General features: G+C 35.6%; 1 protein-coding gene across 3 annotated transcripts in view; it reads left to right on the forward strand.

Annotated features, from left to right (window-relative positions):
• The window catches only part of LOC149794395 (uncharacterized), a 121,044-nt gene that overhangs the window by 63,041 nt on the left and 43,985 nt on the right, over positions 1–14,018 (forward strand). For all 3 annotated transcript variants that reach the window (XR_016423023.1, XM_089968573.1, XM_089968574.1), the window contains exons 3-5: positions 345–737; positions 3,779–3,823; positions 13,356–13,475. Coding sequence is in view for 2 of the 3 variants with exons in the window: in XM_089968573.1 (XP_089824699.1) it covers positions 345–737; positions 3,779–3,823; positions 13,356–13,475 (558 nt within the window). In the remaining variant the exon portion in view is untranslated. The remainder of the gene's footprint in view (positions 1–344; positions 738–3,778; positions 3,824–13,355; positions 13,476–14,018) is intronic.

A 14,018-nucleotide genomic window follows, 5' to 3' on the forward strand; every position in this document is an offset into this window, starting at 1 on the left:
ATTTTTGATAATTAAGGTTTCTAGTTCAGGGTTCACAGAGTATTATATGAAATTTGGACATCTGAAAGGTCATAGTATGTTGCTGCTAAATAATTGCAGTTGAAAAATATGTGTGTCCTTGTTTGCAAAAATCTTGCTTGTTCACTATATAATAGTTAAGTTTAGTTTTTTCCAAGTACCCATTTAAGAAATATTTTCATTACAAAAAAATTTATTTGCAATCCTTTAGGGGTGTTTGTAACTTGTGACTTTGACAATTATACTTTGTGTATATTCTATGCAATTGGATTGTAAAGAAATATGTGTGGTAGCAATGAAAACTTGTTTTCCACCTTTATTCACAGCTGCTCCTAACGATGTTCGAATAACAGATTCTCTGTATGAAGACAAAGGGATGCAGCGTCAGCTAGCCAACGATAGTCAACTTAATGTGGGCACCAGAATTACATACAGATGTTATGCTAATATTGGAGTAGATCCCAATGTTTTAATCACATGGGAAAGAACATCACTGATGGGAACATCCCCTGTGTTTGCGGCATACACTCCAACTGTATCCACTGATATAGTACAGGACCCTGTTACAAATTCTAGTTGTTCCTACACCAGGACATCTACAATGTACTACAACATGACAAACCTGGATGATGATGGTGTTACATTCCGCTGCAAAGTGCGAGCTTTCATTGGGAACCAATGGTATGAACCCATATCAGTTCATCGCAGGACATTTACAAGTAAGAATCCTATTCTTATTTTTAGCAATGAGAAAGACAGAGTTATCATCCCTTCATCAGTAAGAATGAAGGATTGTTCCAGGGGGCATTGGTATCAACAGTGTCAAGATATTGTGTGAAGATTTTGTGACTTTTAATTTAATATAATGCTTAGCCTGGCTAACAGGTAAAACTAGTATAATCGATCTTATGCTTTGGTACAGGATAGGGAAACTCACCAGTGGTTCAAGACTTGTAGACAGCAGTGAGGCTTTTAACTGAGTTATTAACTACATATTCTGATCCTAAGTGTGTGATTTTCATGCCTCAACCCTAACCCTGCCCTGGTGAGCAGAACGAATAACTTTTCTCACATCTCTAATAAGAAAAGATCACTGGAGCCAAATATGGCTGATCAGTTAATTTTCAGCATTAGAAAGAATATTTTTATTTTCTGAAAGATTTTGCATTATTCGATGGAACATAGACTTCACAACAAACAGTTTTTTGTGAACAAGAATGTAGACCAGAAAAATTTGTTTTTTCATGATCATGAATACTAAAAATGTCAATGTTTCTGACCCCTCATAAGCATAAAGACATCATTTACTGTGTAACTTAAATGGGATATGCACATCACAAAATATTTTATACCAAGATATTTTTCAACATACCACGATACATAGTTGGTATATCGCAGTTATATTAAGGACAAACAATTCAATGTTCTGGAACTGGGGCCTGCATTTTTTGTTTAATTTTCATCCGTCAATAGCTTGACAAATATCTTGCTCTAGTTAATAGAAAACTAACCCCATACTGTATCCCTGATATTATTTGAAAATAATATTAATTATAGGATAGTAAATAACTAAAACATGACATATGTTATTGTTTTGGTTTTTTTTAAAAAGTATTTTGTCATGAATAATAAAAACATGCTGTTAATATCGTTGAGCTTGGGAATTTCTCTACATTCCTTAGTGACGAAAACTACCATGGTACAGTGAAAAAAGTATTGTTACATACCATTGGAAACAAATTTTGTGCTATACCTGTAAATACTGCACACCTATCACGTGTTTCTTTCATTGGCAAAATGTGTGACATTTGTATGTGATTGAGATCAGTAGTGCTTTGCAGAGTCTAACATTATTGTTCTTCATATGGTACATTACACACAGATTGTGTTGACTTTTTCCACTTATGCCTATGTTGCTGCTACAGTTTTGTTTGTCATAAGGTACAGTACGTACAAAATGTATTGACCATTTCAGCTCGTAAAATCGACATTCCATCAAAATCCTGTTGCTGCTCCTTCTAAATGTCATCACAATACATGGGTTTTTCTTCAGAAGACTTATATATGGTTGGTCCTAAATGAAAATAGATGAATACATCATTGCATGTGTCACTGGAACCTTTATGCTTGTATGAAATTATATATATATGGTGGGGGTGGGTAATAATAGACCAGCCCTTGTATAAAACACATGGATATCACATTACTTCATATTGCACAAATAATTTTTTTACAAGCATAGCCATCAATTTTAAGTATCAAGAAATTTTTAATTTTTGGAAAATGTGAACAAGGGTGCCAAAAATTACTGAACCTTCAGCTAGAACAATGCTTGCCATATAGGTGACAGTTGTATTTAGCATTGCAAAGTTTGTCTTTTTTTGCCAGTAGATTATTGTAAATTTGTGTATTCTGGATACATTAAAATCCAAAGAGGAATTTTCATAAAAATCAGCAAATTTGATTTACAGTATTTTGTATAACATATGGGATAGAACTGAGGCAGATAAATATGATCCCCATTTGTCTCCAGTAGAGATGCCAGTGTTATTTATATGCAGTAACATACAATTTATCAATGTACAGACAGTCTTTGGGGCCCCAGGTGGCCAAGTGGTCAAAAGTGTTCAACTTTACCAATCACTGCCATCTCATGTCTATCCATGCACATGAGTTTCAGTTTCAGGCACCACAAATAAGGATATGTGAAAAAGCTTGCCAGTAGTTTCCTAAGGGTCGGTGATTCTTACTAGGGTTTTCCTGGGTTCTTCCTCTGCCAGTTAAACTGGCTACTATGTACAGCCTATCATGTGCTGAAAAAAATGACATTAAATCCATAACATAGACAGCAGTCAAACTTTAATTCTAATTATTAATTGTGAAAATGATGTAGATGTAAAGAATGAAAAGATGAACAAGGTTACCCACAAAATGTGATGCAAACTCCGTGAGCTGTCAAGCTTACATTCTATTCCCATGTGGTGATAACAATTTGTGGATTTGTTAACTATAAGGGTTACAGGCATTCAGGTAGGAAAATGCCCTCAAACATGCTCAAGGTGCAACACTGGACAAAAATAAGTGACCTCTCCAACTGCAATGTTTTTGACATAAAGTTTCTAACTGTATTTAATAATAAAGCTAGTTCCACCTCTTAATTTGCCCCCATCCACTTATAATATAAAACAACAATATATTCAAAATTAGTATTCTCAAATGCACATAAGGACAAAGAGAAACTAGAACAAAAATTCTAACAATATCAGTGTTTCATTTTACTTTATTCTAGATTCTGTGTATTTTGTTTTTCTCAACTTAAAGGTGGCACAGTGTTTTATAAACTTAACCAATGCCTATAATTTATCAAGCTCCTAAACGTCTTTACTTATTGAGAGATGGAATATTAAGTTTGAATTATCAGAAAGGTGTCATGTGTGCTTCAGCAATTGTTGCAGCAGATTATGATCTTTAGATTTAAAAAAAATGATTGTTCTATCAACTAGTAAATACCGTTCATTGGTGATTATTATGAAGATATTTCAGGTCACAGTGCTGAATTCTGTCTGTGTGCAAAAGGAAAACCAAGGTCAGTCCAGGGTGATATCTTGATAACGAATTGTTGCAAATATATTCTTTGCTCAGTTCAGAAAATACATGTACAGTGAAACATGCTTTTATCCTTACACAGAGGATGTAGAAATTCATTGAATAACTTGCATATTGAAGCATCATAGCTCACTGGTTTGTTTTTCATTTTCAGTTTCTTCAGGTGGGAATACAGGAGGAAATGCCAGTGGATTATCAGGTAAAATAAATGCTCATATAAATACACGAAAAAAATCTCCATTAACCCTTAAAGTGCTATATTGTTTTGCAGTACAAGATCCCTCAGTGCTGAATTGTTTGAGAGAAAATGAAGAAAACTGCACAGTTTTTAAATTGCATGTATTTCAATAAATATACACAATAGATACACAAACCCTATATGAAAAATGATGGTGGATGTCTAAACTTTAAGATTAGCATCAAGGCACATGTGCAAGTTTAACATATTTACATGTACAGGTGTAAATACAGGTAAAATGACAAGTTATGATTGTATTTCATCTGTATTTTTGTTTGTTTTTTAATGGAAAAGTTCAAATATATCTGAAAAATATTATACTCTTCAGTAGTTCAACCATGTACATGTAATGTCTGACACAGTGTTATATCTAAGTTGTGAAAATCACAGGTAAAGAAAAGGTAAGGGTTTTGTAAACATCCACTGCATGAATGTCAGAAGTCAGTTTAGACCTCAGAGTCAGTAGTAAATGTTCATGAAAAATTTTCACTTGTTATTTATTCTAATATCATCAAAACTGAAGTTCATATCTGATGAATAAACCTCAGCAAATGCTTCATTTTTTTCGATCATTGGGCGGATCTTGTGTAAATGGCCTCCTTGATTGTTCTCATCGGCCAGGTGTAAATTGCTTAGAATAGTTAGAAATCTATCCCATACTCATTTTTTTGCTGAAGTATGGGGTTGATACCACTTCATCAGTAACTCAGTAGGAATCGAGATCACATTTATGTACTAAACCCATTGCTATAATCAATGCAAAAATGAGTTTTAGCTGCTCAGGTGTGACAGGCTGCCATTTCTTCATGCGACTGTTCTCCTTCAAGTCTGCCCCATAAACTCTCTGATCTGCATAATGATTTGTTTGATCTATTATCAGATGCACTAACTCGTCATCAAAAAAAGTCCTAAGTAGTCCAAAGGTTCAGTATTCGCCATCTCAACATTTAATTTTGAATTACCAGTGAATGTGGGGTTGACAGGCATGCCACCTTTTTTTGTCCAGCCAGCATGTACATCAGACTCCAGTTTCACGTCAATTCCTGGCTCAAAATCACTCATGGGTATTTCAACACTTCACCAGCTCCAACAATTTCATCCTCCTTAAATCCTTCAAAATCATTATCATCGCTATCAGAAGCCAGTATTTGTTGCAAGAAATCACCATCATATTCAGTGTCAGCCATTTTAATTTTTTCCAGGTACCATGTGCTCAGAATGAGTATTTGTAAAACTTCTTCACTAAATGCATAGTAAAGTACAGCGGAATGCTTGTTCCGGGCCTTTGTATACCAATCAAATATAGTTTTAAAAGCAGTCATGGCTAGTTGAAGTAATTGGATGCGTACATTGTTGCTTACCTGGAAAATGACTTAAGTCGCGACAAGCACTTGGAGAAATTGACTGACAGCATGACTAATGTCGTGACTAGCACTTCAAGGGTTAATATAAGAACATGCAGGTTCATGAGGCCCAATGAAATCTATCAATAAAGAACACTGTAGGGATAACAAAAATGTTTTGTTGAGCTTTATGGGCATGTGTCCTTTATAGATATAAAAATGATCAGAAAGTTGACAACATGAATTTGTAAATACTATCTGGATATAGCATCTAATTCAAAGTTTTTGTATTTGTTTAAATATAATGAATTAAGAATTGTGGATCATTGTATATTCATTATGAAAAAGACTGATAAATTCGAGGCTGTTCAGTAGAACATCTTGCTGTCCAATTTTGAGCAGCATTTGAAGATATTCTGCCCCTTTCCTGACAGTCCATCTGAATATTTATTCTTTGAGCTGTCACTCTGTTGAGGATCTTAAAATGGAAGTACAGAGTCACATTTCTTATGACACTTAGAGTCTATTAAACAAGACACTAATGAGAGGGGTTTGGATAAGAAACATTTTTCAAAGGATAGGCTGCCACTACCAATAGTTTTGCTATTCTTATTGCTAAAACTAAAACAAATTGAGGTTTGTATCGTAATTTCCAGGTACCTGCATGAACAAGGCTTGTGCACACTAATGTTTTATACACCAGTTGTTAGCTCTAATGGTCTGTCCTCCACTAGCATAGGATGATTTCTGCTTTGGCAACACTGCTGGAAAGGTTGACATGAAGCCTGACAAACATATTAGTCTCAAATGAAAACTGTACCACCACAGCAGCCATTTTGAAAATTTTATCACTGCTATTTCTGAAACAAAGTTCATACATTGATACTGGGTTTTTCGCTAAAGGAGGTCTAGTGTCTAGCTGGTCATGCATGAAAATGGTGCTGATTGACCTCATACGATGTCTAGTCTTAAATGAAAATTCTATCTAACTAGCATCTATGGCTATTATGAAAAACATGTTCTCTCTACTCTTCCAGTTGACATGGAGTTGTAACTGAAAGGCCTCTTAAGGTATCTGGATTGGCTAGAATAAAATTACAGACATCTCGTATGGCAAGGAGTGATGCCTTCCAAATTTGTTTGCTAGCCCAGGAATTAATGTTGGTTCAAAACATACTAGTCTCTGGAAATATTAATAGACACATAAAACTATTCCATCTTGTTTGCTTTTCTTTCTTTGTGTTCTTTTTTGTTTTTCTTTAGTCCAACAGACTAAAAATATCACATTACTGTTCCACCTGGATAGATATTTTTAAGGTAAAGACACCTTTTATAACATGAAAATCGTGCGTATTTGTCATCCATTTTGGTCAACATGGCATCCATCTTGAAGATGTACCTCAATGAGTTCGTCCTAGATGTAAATGGTGCTGAAGGACATCCTCTTACACATCAGTGAAGCCATATTGAAAATCCTGTTAACACTACTCCTCATGAAGGGATGGTCATGCCAATAAGGGGTTCTAGATGAAAGACCTCATACGATGTCTAGTCTTAAATGAAAATTCTATCTAACTAGCATCTAGCATGGTTGCCTTGGTGGTCATCTTAAACAAATCCTGTTATTGCTACTCCTCCTGAACTGATGATGGTCATGTTGACATGGTATATCAGAGGTCTCACTGGGATTTTAAAACTAGGAGTCCAGCACTCCCATTTTGGTAAAAATAGGAGTCCCAACAGCAAAAGTTGCAGTCCCCTCCCAGAAAGTGTTGAACTTTGCAAATTAGAAGAACTGTTGGTTGCCATTGAGTTTAATTTCCACATTTCTTCATAACACTGACATGTACGACCATGTCAGCCTACTCTGCGCATCTGGTAATTCTGCACAACGACAAGTCATTTCTGTAAATATTGGATCACATGTTGTTTTGGTTGAAAATCCAATTTGTATCCAGAAGGAACGATCGTTCTTTAATTAAGGAAAGTGATGTTCATAAAGTGTACAAAAATAACCCACATTTCTATTCTAAATGAGTATAAAAATGTGATTTCTAACATGTCAACATGAAGACCCATTCTATGACCTTCTTGAACATGTAACCCAGAAAAACCTATTTAATATTTATCTTTTAGAATCATACGGATAAATACATTATTTAAATGATAGAAATGCTTATCATAGAACAATGCTGTATCATAATCCAAGTTTCTAATTTTGCAAGAAGTTTTCCCACACCTACTTTATTGTCTGCTATCGAATTTGTCAACTTGCATCTCAGGTGGATTCTTGAGAAAATCATGGGCGTATAGTGTGTTTCTAAATTTTTTAGTAATGATTTTTTTAACCATAAACGAGACATTGTAAACACATTATATCATATACATTCTTGTTTCTCTTCAAAACAACAGCTTATTTTTGGTAAATAAAATAATGAACTTTTAGTTAAAAAAATTACAAGATCAGTTTAGTTTGCTTAATAGCTTATGCCATTTAGTGGCATTATCACGTTGAATTCTGTAAAACCAGTAATAAACATGAACTAGATCATTGGCTGAAATGCTGACAGAAAGAGTGTAAAGTAATATATTTCATTTCCAGAACCTGATGCATAAACATTGCACCTTTTCAAAGCCATGCGCAAAATAGACCACCATATCACGAGTCATGAAAACATAGGGGTGGTATCCCGTTTGTCCAAAATTAGTATTATTTTGAACAGAATATTCTGGTGACAGTTGCCACTTTTCAGTTGGTTAACATTGCAGAATTTTATTTTTGTCAGTCGGTCGAATTGGGTATGCGTTTTGCACCAATATTGGTGAACTTAGATGCGCAGAATAGCCTGACTGCGGTGTTGTTTCTTCTTTGTCCTTCAGGGTGAGGCTGGATTTGTCATTCCAAGGAATGGTCTTATTCCAAACACTAAGCCAGGCATCGCACACTTTCTCACACTTGGTTACTACCCAACCCAAACTATCAGTTTTAGCAACTTTAGTATTCTTCTGAATCTTATTAAAATCTTTGTCAGTTTGCCATTTAACCCCAAAATACTTATCCAAATTTGCAAACAACGTTTTGTCCCAGTCATGATGTGTCTTGATTTCAAGGTCACGTGCTCTATTTATTTGGCTACATTCAGAAATGAACACAATAATGGAAGATTAAGTTCTTGTGTACTCTTATAATAACAACATGTACATCTCGAGGTCTTTCTGCCTCTGAATTCAGTCATTGTAAATATCAGCACATTTTCCCACCCATGCTGCTAGTCGAAGTCTTTGAACATGCCGCCCACTTATTGCATTGTGTTCTTTTGATGTACTCTTACAAATACAGCAGGCAGATCTTATGGTCTTTTAACCACTGAATTCAGCCATTGTAAATATCAGCACAGCTAAAATGATTGATTAATCAACACATTCTCCCACTCAGTAGATGGTTGAAGCAGGACAGGCAAGTCTTTGAATCTGCCGCCAAGCAATTTGTATGCATACGGAGGACTCTTGCATAGGTGATTTTCTGCGTCCCAGATAAAAAAATCTGCATCAAAATACGCATAATTAAGCGTTTTCGAGACCTCTGTATATACTAAAAGGCTTGTCTTGCTGGTTCTAAATGAAAAATGTTCCCCATAGAAATTAAAAATGGTTGTCACTGTGGACATCTTGAAAATCTTGTTCTCACTAATCCTCTTAAAAATAGATGGTTATATATACAAGATGGGTTTTCACCCTTTTTTCTGCAGTGGAGGCATACCTGGTTTACAAACACATATATAGTTAATGAATGTTTCCATCACCATTTACTGTTCACTCTTTAAGTGCATACAGTTGGTATAATTACCATAATTTCAGTCCTGTCTAATATCATAATACATTGTCATATCAATAGAGGAAGCATTTGTCTTGTTGCCCATTAGAGCATATCACTCCACCCCTGCCATACCTTTGGAGGAAGCATATAACCAATATGTGATGTTCACCATCAGAGCACTTCGCTGCACCCCAAGGCAAATATATAACCCATGTGCCTTGTCTAGGGCTCAAACAGTTACCAAGATTAATGCTGACTGTTTGAGTATTAGTGATAACCAGTTACAAATCCTTCCCCCCCACACACACCTGTGCATTGGTTAGTAACACCAGATGTATTTTGTAAGCTGAACACATTTTTATTCCCAGCCATTTCTTCAAAACCAATCTTTAAACATGAATTAAATCATTGTAACAATATCTGCCCCAGATGCAGCTAAATGCTATACAAGTACCATGATCTTGCTATTCTGTTCTATGATAAATGATATATTTATCTTATTTTCCCTCATACTCTGCGTCAACACATACGGATATGCATACATTCACAAACACACACAGTTTTTATCCTTTGACAGTATAGGCATCTTATGGTTTAGTGTCTCTATAATTTTAACACTAGCAATACAAAAACTGTATGCTTCTTTGATAGAGAGATCTTGACATCAGCCTGATTGGTACTGATTATTGCATGATATGGTGCAAAATATGATAAAATAATCAAAGGTAGAAAGTATACCTAGAGCTCGTCCAAAGGTAAGCAGGAAATATATTTGTGTCAGCAAGTGTAACATTCATGTTTGACTACATTTTAGATACTAGATGCTTTGATTATGTTGTAATTCTTACCAGTTTACACTAAGTGCATGTGGTGTTTCCGACAGCAATTAACCAGTTTTGATTCGGTTAGCAGTTAAGTAATTTACTAGCCATTTCAACCCAAGTCTTCCCACTCATGAGAGCACATCACTTTACTCATGCCAATTTTAAGTGGATGGGTGAGGGGAATAGTGTACAACACATGTATCTTGTAGCCCATAAGAGCACAGCAAGTAACATGCATGACAAATTTAATTTCTGTTCTTTAACTATTGAAGTCTTGGATGGGTTGGAATCCATATTTAGTATGAGCCTTTAGATAATAAAGAAAACTCTGTCAGGTTTGAAATTTTTCTTCGTTTACCAAATATAGCTATCACATTTACGCCTCTTTTCACATACCCCTTTACAGACTCCCCTCTGTAACTTTTGATGGGCTTTGGCTTAGTAGATTAAATCAGATGTAGCATGGGACTTTAGTTGAAGTTACATTGTTGCCATACTGCAGCCAAATTTGACATAGTTGAAGTTACATTGTTGCAGACCACTGCGGTGGCCTTGTGGTTAGAGCATCCGCCTTGGATGTGGGAGGTCATGGGTTCAATTCCCGGCCGAGTCATACCAAAGGCTTACAAAAATGGTACTAACAGCTGCCTCGCTTGGCGCTCAGCATTAAGAGGTTAGTGTTAGGACTGGTCGGCCTGGTGTCAGGATAATGTGACTGGGTGGGACATCCTGCTACATGTCTATGGCATGATGCCCCAGTGCTAGACATCACTATAAACTGTCACACTGCACACATCGTAGCGATATGACTGAAAAATTGTTAAAGCTACGTTAAAAATCCAAATCACACACACAAACACACATTGTTGCGATACTGCAACCAAACTTGACATAGTTGAAGTTACATTGTTGCCATACTGCAGCCAAATTTGACAGTTATGGCCTTTATTCAGCATAGAACTTTGCCATTTAAGTTGCATCTTATTGGCAGTGTAGAAATGTGATATGGATATTATTAATATACTTTAATTTGATCAAGTTTTATATGTGCAGACTTAGCAAAAGAAGATGATATATGTAATGGATTTTAGAGTTTTGGTTAGTACCGCTGTCGTGGTGGTGGGGTGGGGTGGGATATTACACAGTATAAGATTGACTGCATATGGTCCCACATACTACAGATTGTCTCAAGTTCAACTCAATTATTATATATTTTTATAGTTCAGACCCCACTTGGACAAAACTTCTGTTATGCCTGTGTAAATACATGTATCGTAAATATAATACCCAAAACATTGTTTTAAATAAAATTATTTGTCTATGCCTGCACAGTGTAGTCAAGATTTTAAACCAATGTCTCTGTTGTATATATCTCTCTCAGTATCAGGGTGGCTTTGGTTCTGTATCCATGCTGCATTTGGTTGGCAGAATTTTACAAGCCATGGGTCATGAATCTCTTGTGCAGGCACTAACTGGGAACATGTCTCTTCCACTTTAGTGTACATGCACTTGCACAGCACATCCCCTTTCATCATTTGTGCCTGTGCCTGAAGGAAATAAAATGGTCAGTTGACCAAATATTAGGAATTAAACATAGTAGTTGTCCTAAGTTGAGTACATGTAAATGCAGATTAAGTATATCATTCATTTTAAATTACTGAGTTAAAAGTTTGGAATCTGGAAAACTTAAGAAGTGAACTATATAGCTTGTTCCAGGAAGCAAACTAAAATAAAGCAAAATATATACAGAATCAAATGTTTCCCCAAACCATGAAAATTCAGAAATGTATTTTTGCAATGTATATATATATATAAAGAAAGAGAGAGTATAATTTTGATATAACCTTGGGGCGTAGCATATGGAATGACAGCAACTTTATGGCTCTGTAAACAATACCTTACCAAATTTTCAGAACCTTTAAATTTTAATGAAAGGTTTTGATCTTGTGGAGCTCTTCAACCCAATCAGACCATCTTGTCTCGTACTTATCTTCCTGTCGGTCAGGCAGAGCCAGAATTCTATAAACGTTAAACAATTATGTTGGCTCTATAAACGCAAAGAATAATAATAAAAGGTGTTTTCCCACCAAATAACGACAAGTTTAGCAAAATTATAATGTGCATTAATATATATATTAATATGTGTTAATATATATTATTATTGGTTGTTCTTACTGTAGATATTTCTGTGCAGAAATTACACTAGACACAAAACATTGTAAAATGCTGCACAAAAATTACACTAGACACAAAACGTAAAATCTTCATGTTCAGGTTACACTATATGCTAAACGTTTGCATACTGCTGCACAGAATATCATCCAGAATATGTTCCAGGTTATGACTCGATGCTGACCAAACTCAAATATGCAACATGTGTATGTGTGCATAGCCAGACTGCAAATGAAATGCATACTGCTAATAGTGCACATATAACACACTCAAGAGAAGATTTCTAAATGTAGGAAAAGTTTCAAAATAATCAGAGTGCACACAGTGTCAACACTATCACACAAAAGCACGTGAAGGAAATATGCACAAATTTGCAGACATGCCATCCCTCTTGTCTTTTGCAGGAAACTCCCTGAATTCAACCGCACCTCCCACATTACTATTTTTTCTCCCAGAAAAAATTGTTTCATTAACAACAAAAAATCAGGAAAAATTTATTTCGTTTAACAAAAAATGTTTGGAAATTCCCCAGCGTGTAAGAAAGGATGTGCAAATATGTTCTTTGACAAGCACACAGACTTGAATCCATATATTTGGTGATCTCTTCTACAATGTCTAAAAGAAAGGGAGATTCAGATGAGGTTGGAAAGTCAAAAAATATAAAACTTCTTTCCAAGCTACTTATAGCCTGGAATTTCCATGCCTGACTTACGGAAGTGATAAACAAACAGCAGTTCATGTTTAATTGTTGCCAGTGGTGGGCGCAATACTTGTCGTCAACATCTCCAGTCACAAAAGTAAGTTTTTAATCTTGCTGTTTATTTTTATGGTCTTAATTGTATGCTGCAAATTGCAAAATGTCTGCAGCATGATGCCCCAGTGCTTGACGTCACTATAAACTGCCACACTGCAGACATCATAGCAATATGACTGACAAATTGTTAAAGCTACATTAAAAATCCAAACCACACACACACACACATATATATAATGTACTTATTGCTTCAAAGTACTGTGCAAAACTGGCTCAGTTAGTTGCTCCAATCAATTTTGGTAATTTTTTTTAACATGGGGTGAAAATGTGCTATGGTTGGCATTTAGAAGCAGGGATGGTTGGCTGACCAGAAACACAAATTTTGGCAGGGAGGCCTTATGTTATAGAAGTGTTGAAATTGAAAAATGTGTATTTGATGTTAATGCTGATGTGTTAGGGAATGGAAGTTGACTCAGAATTATGTAGAATATGTTTAAGGTTGTAACAAGCTCAGTGGTCAGAAAAGAGCATTCATCTAAATTTTTTAACAATAGTGTCATACAAGTATTTGATTGTTTTTTAGGTACATCCTCAGAAGCTGGTGTCATAGCAGGTGCTGTGATTGGAGCGATCGCAGGTGTTGTTCTCCTCATCGTACTCGTCTACTTCCTGTGGTATCGTAGGAGAAGCACCGGAGAATCTTGTAAGTTGAAATAATGTCAAATCAACAAGTTGATACGCATGTTGGGTTGTTGTTATTATAATTTTACAAAACCAAGATCCCGTTTCCAGGTACTGTGCAGCTCATGCAAATTTTCATTTCTCCATGCATAGAGGTGGAGCTGAAAAGACTGGAGAGTATTTAGAAATGTTTGATGGGGAAAGGATTCCAAATAAAATTGTGTGTAACATCAATGTTATTAGCTAATGTCAAATGAAAACAACAAGATATCAGATCACAAAATTCTTCTGCAACGGAGAGAGAGAGAGAAAAAGCATCAATTTCCTTATAGCTGCTAAAGATGATGATTTAAAATTAAGCTGCAAGAATCAAAGAGAAGTGTGTGTGTGTGTGATTTTAATTTTTTGTAGCTTTAACAATTTTTCAGTCACATTGCTAATATGTCTGCATTGTGGCAGTGTATAGTGATGTATCATACTGGGGCATCATGCCGCAGACATGTAGCACGATGTGCCACCCAGTCACATTATCCTAACACCAGGCCAACCAGCCCTAACACTAACC

This window comes from Sinohyriopsis cumingii, chromosome 8, assembly GCF_028554795.1.
Source record: "Sinohyriopsis cumingii isolate HCF-2022 chromosome 8, ASM2855479v2, whole genome shotgun sequence".
Taxonomy (NCBI): Eukaryota; Metazoa; Mollusca; class Bivalvia; order Unionida; family Unionidae; genus Sinohyriopsis; species Sinohyriopsis cumingii.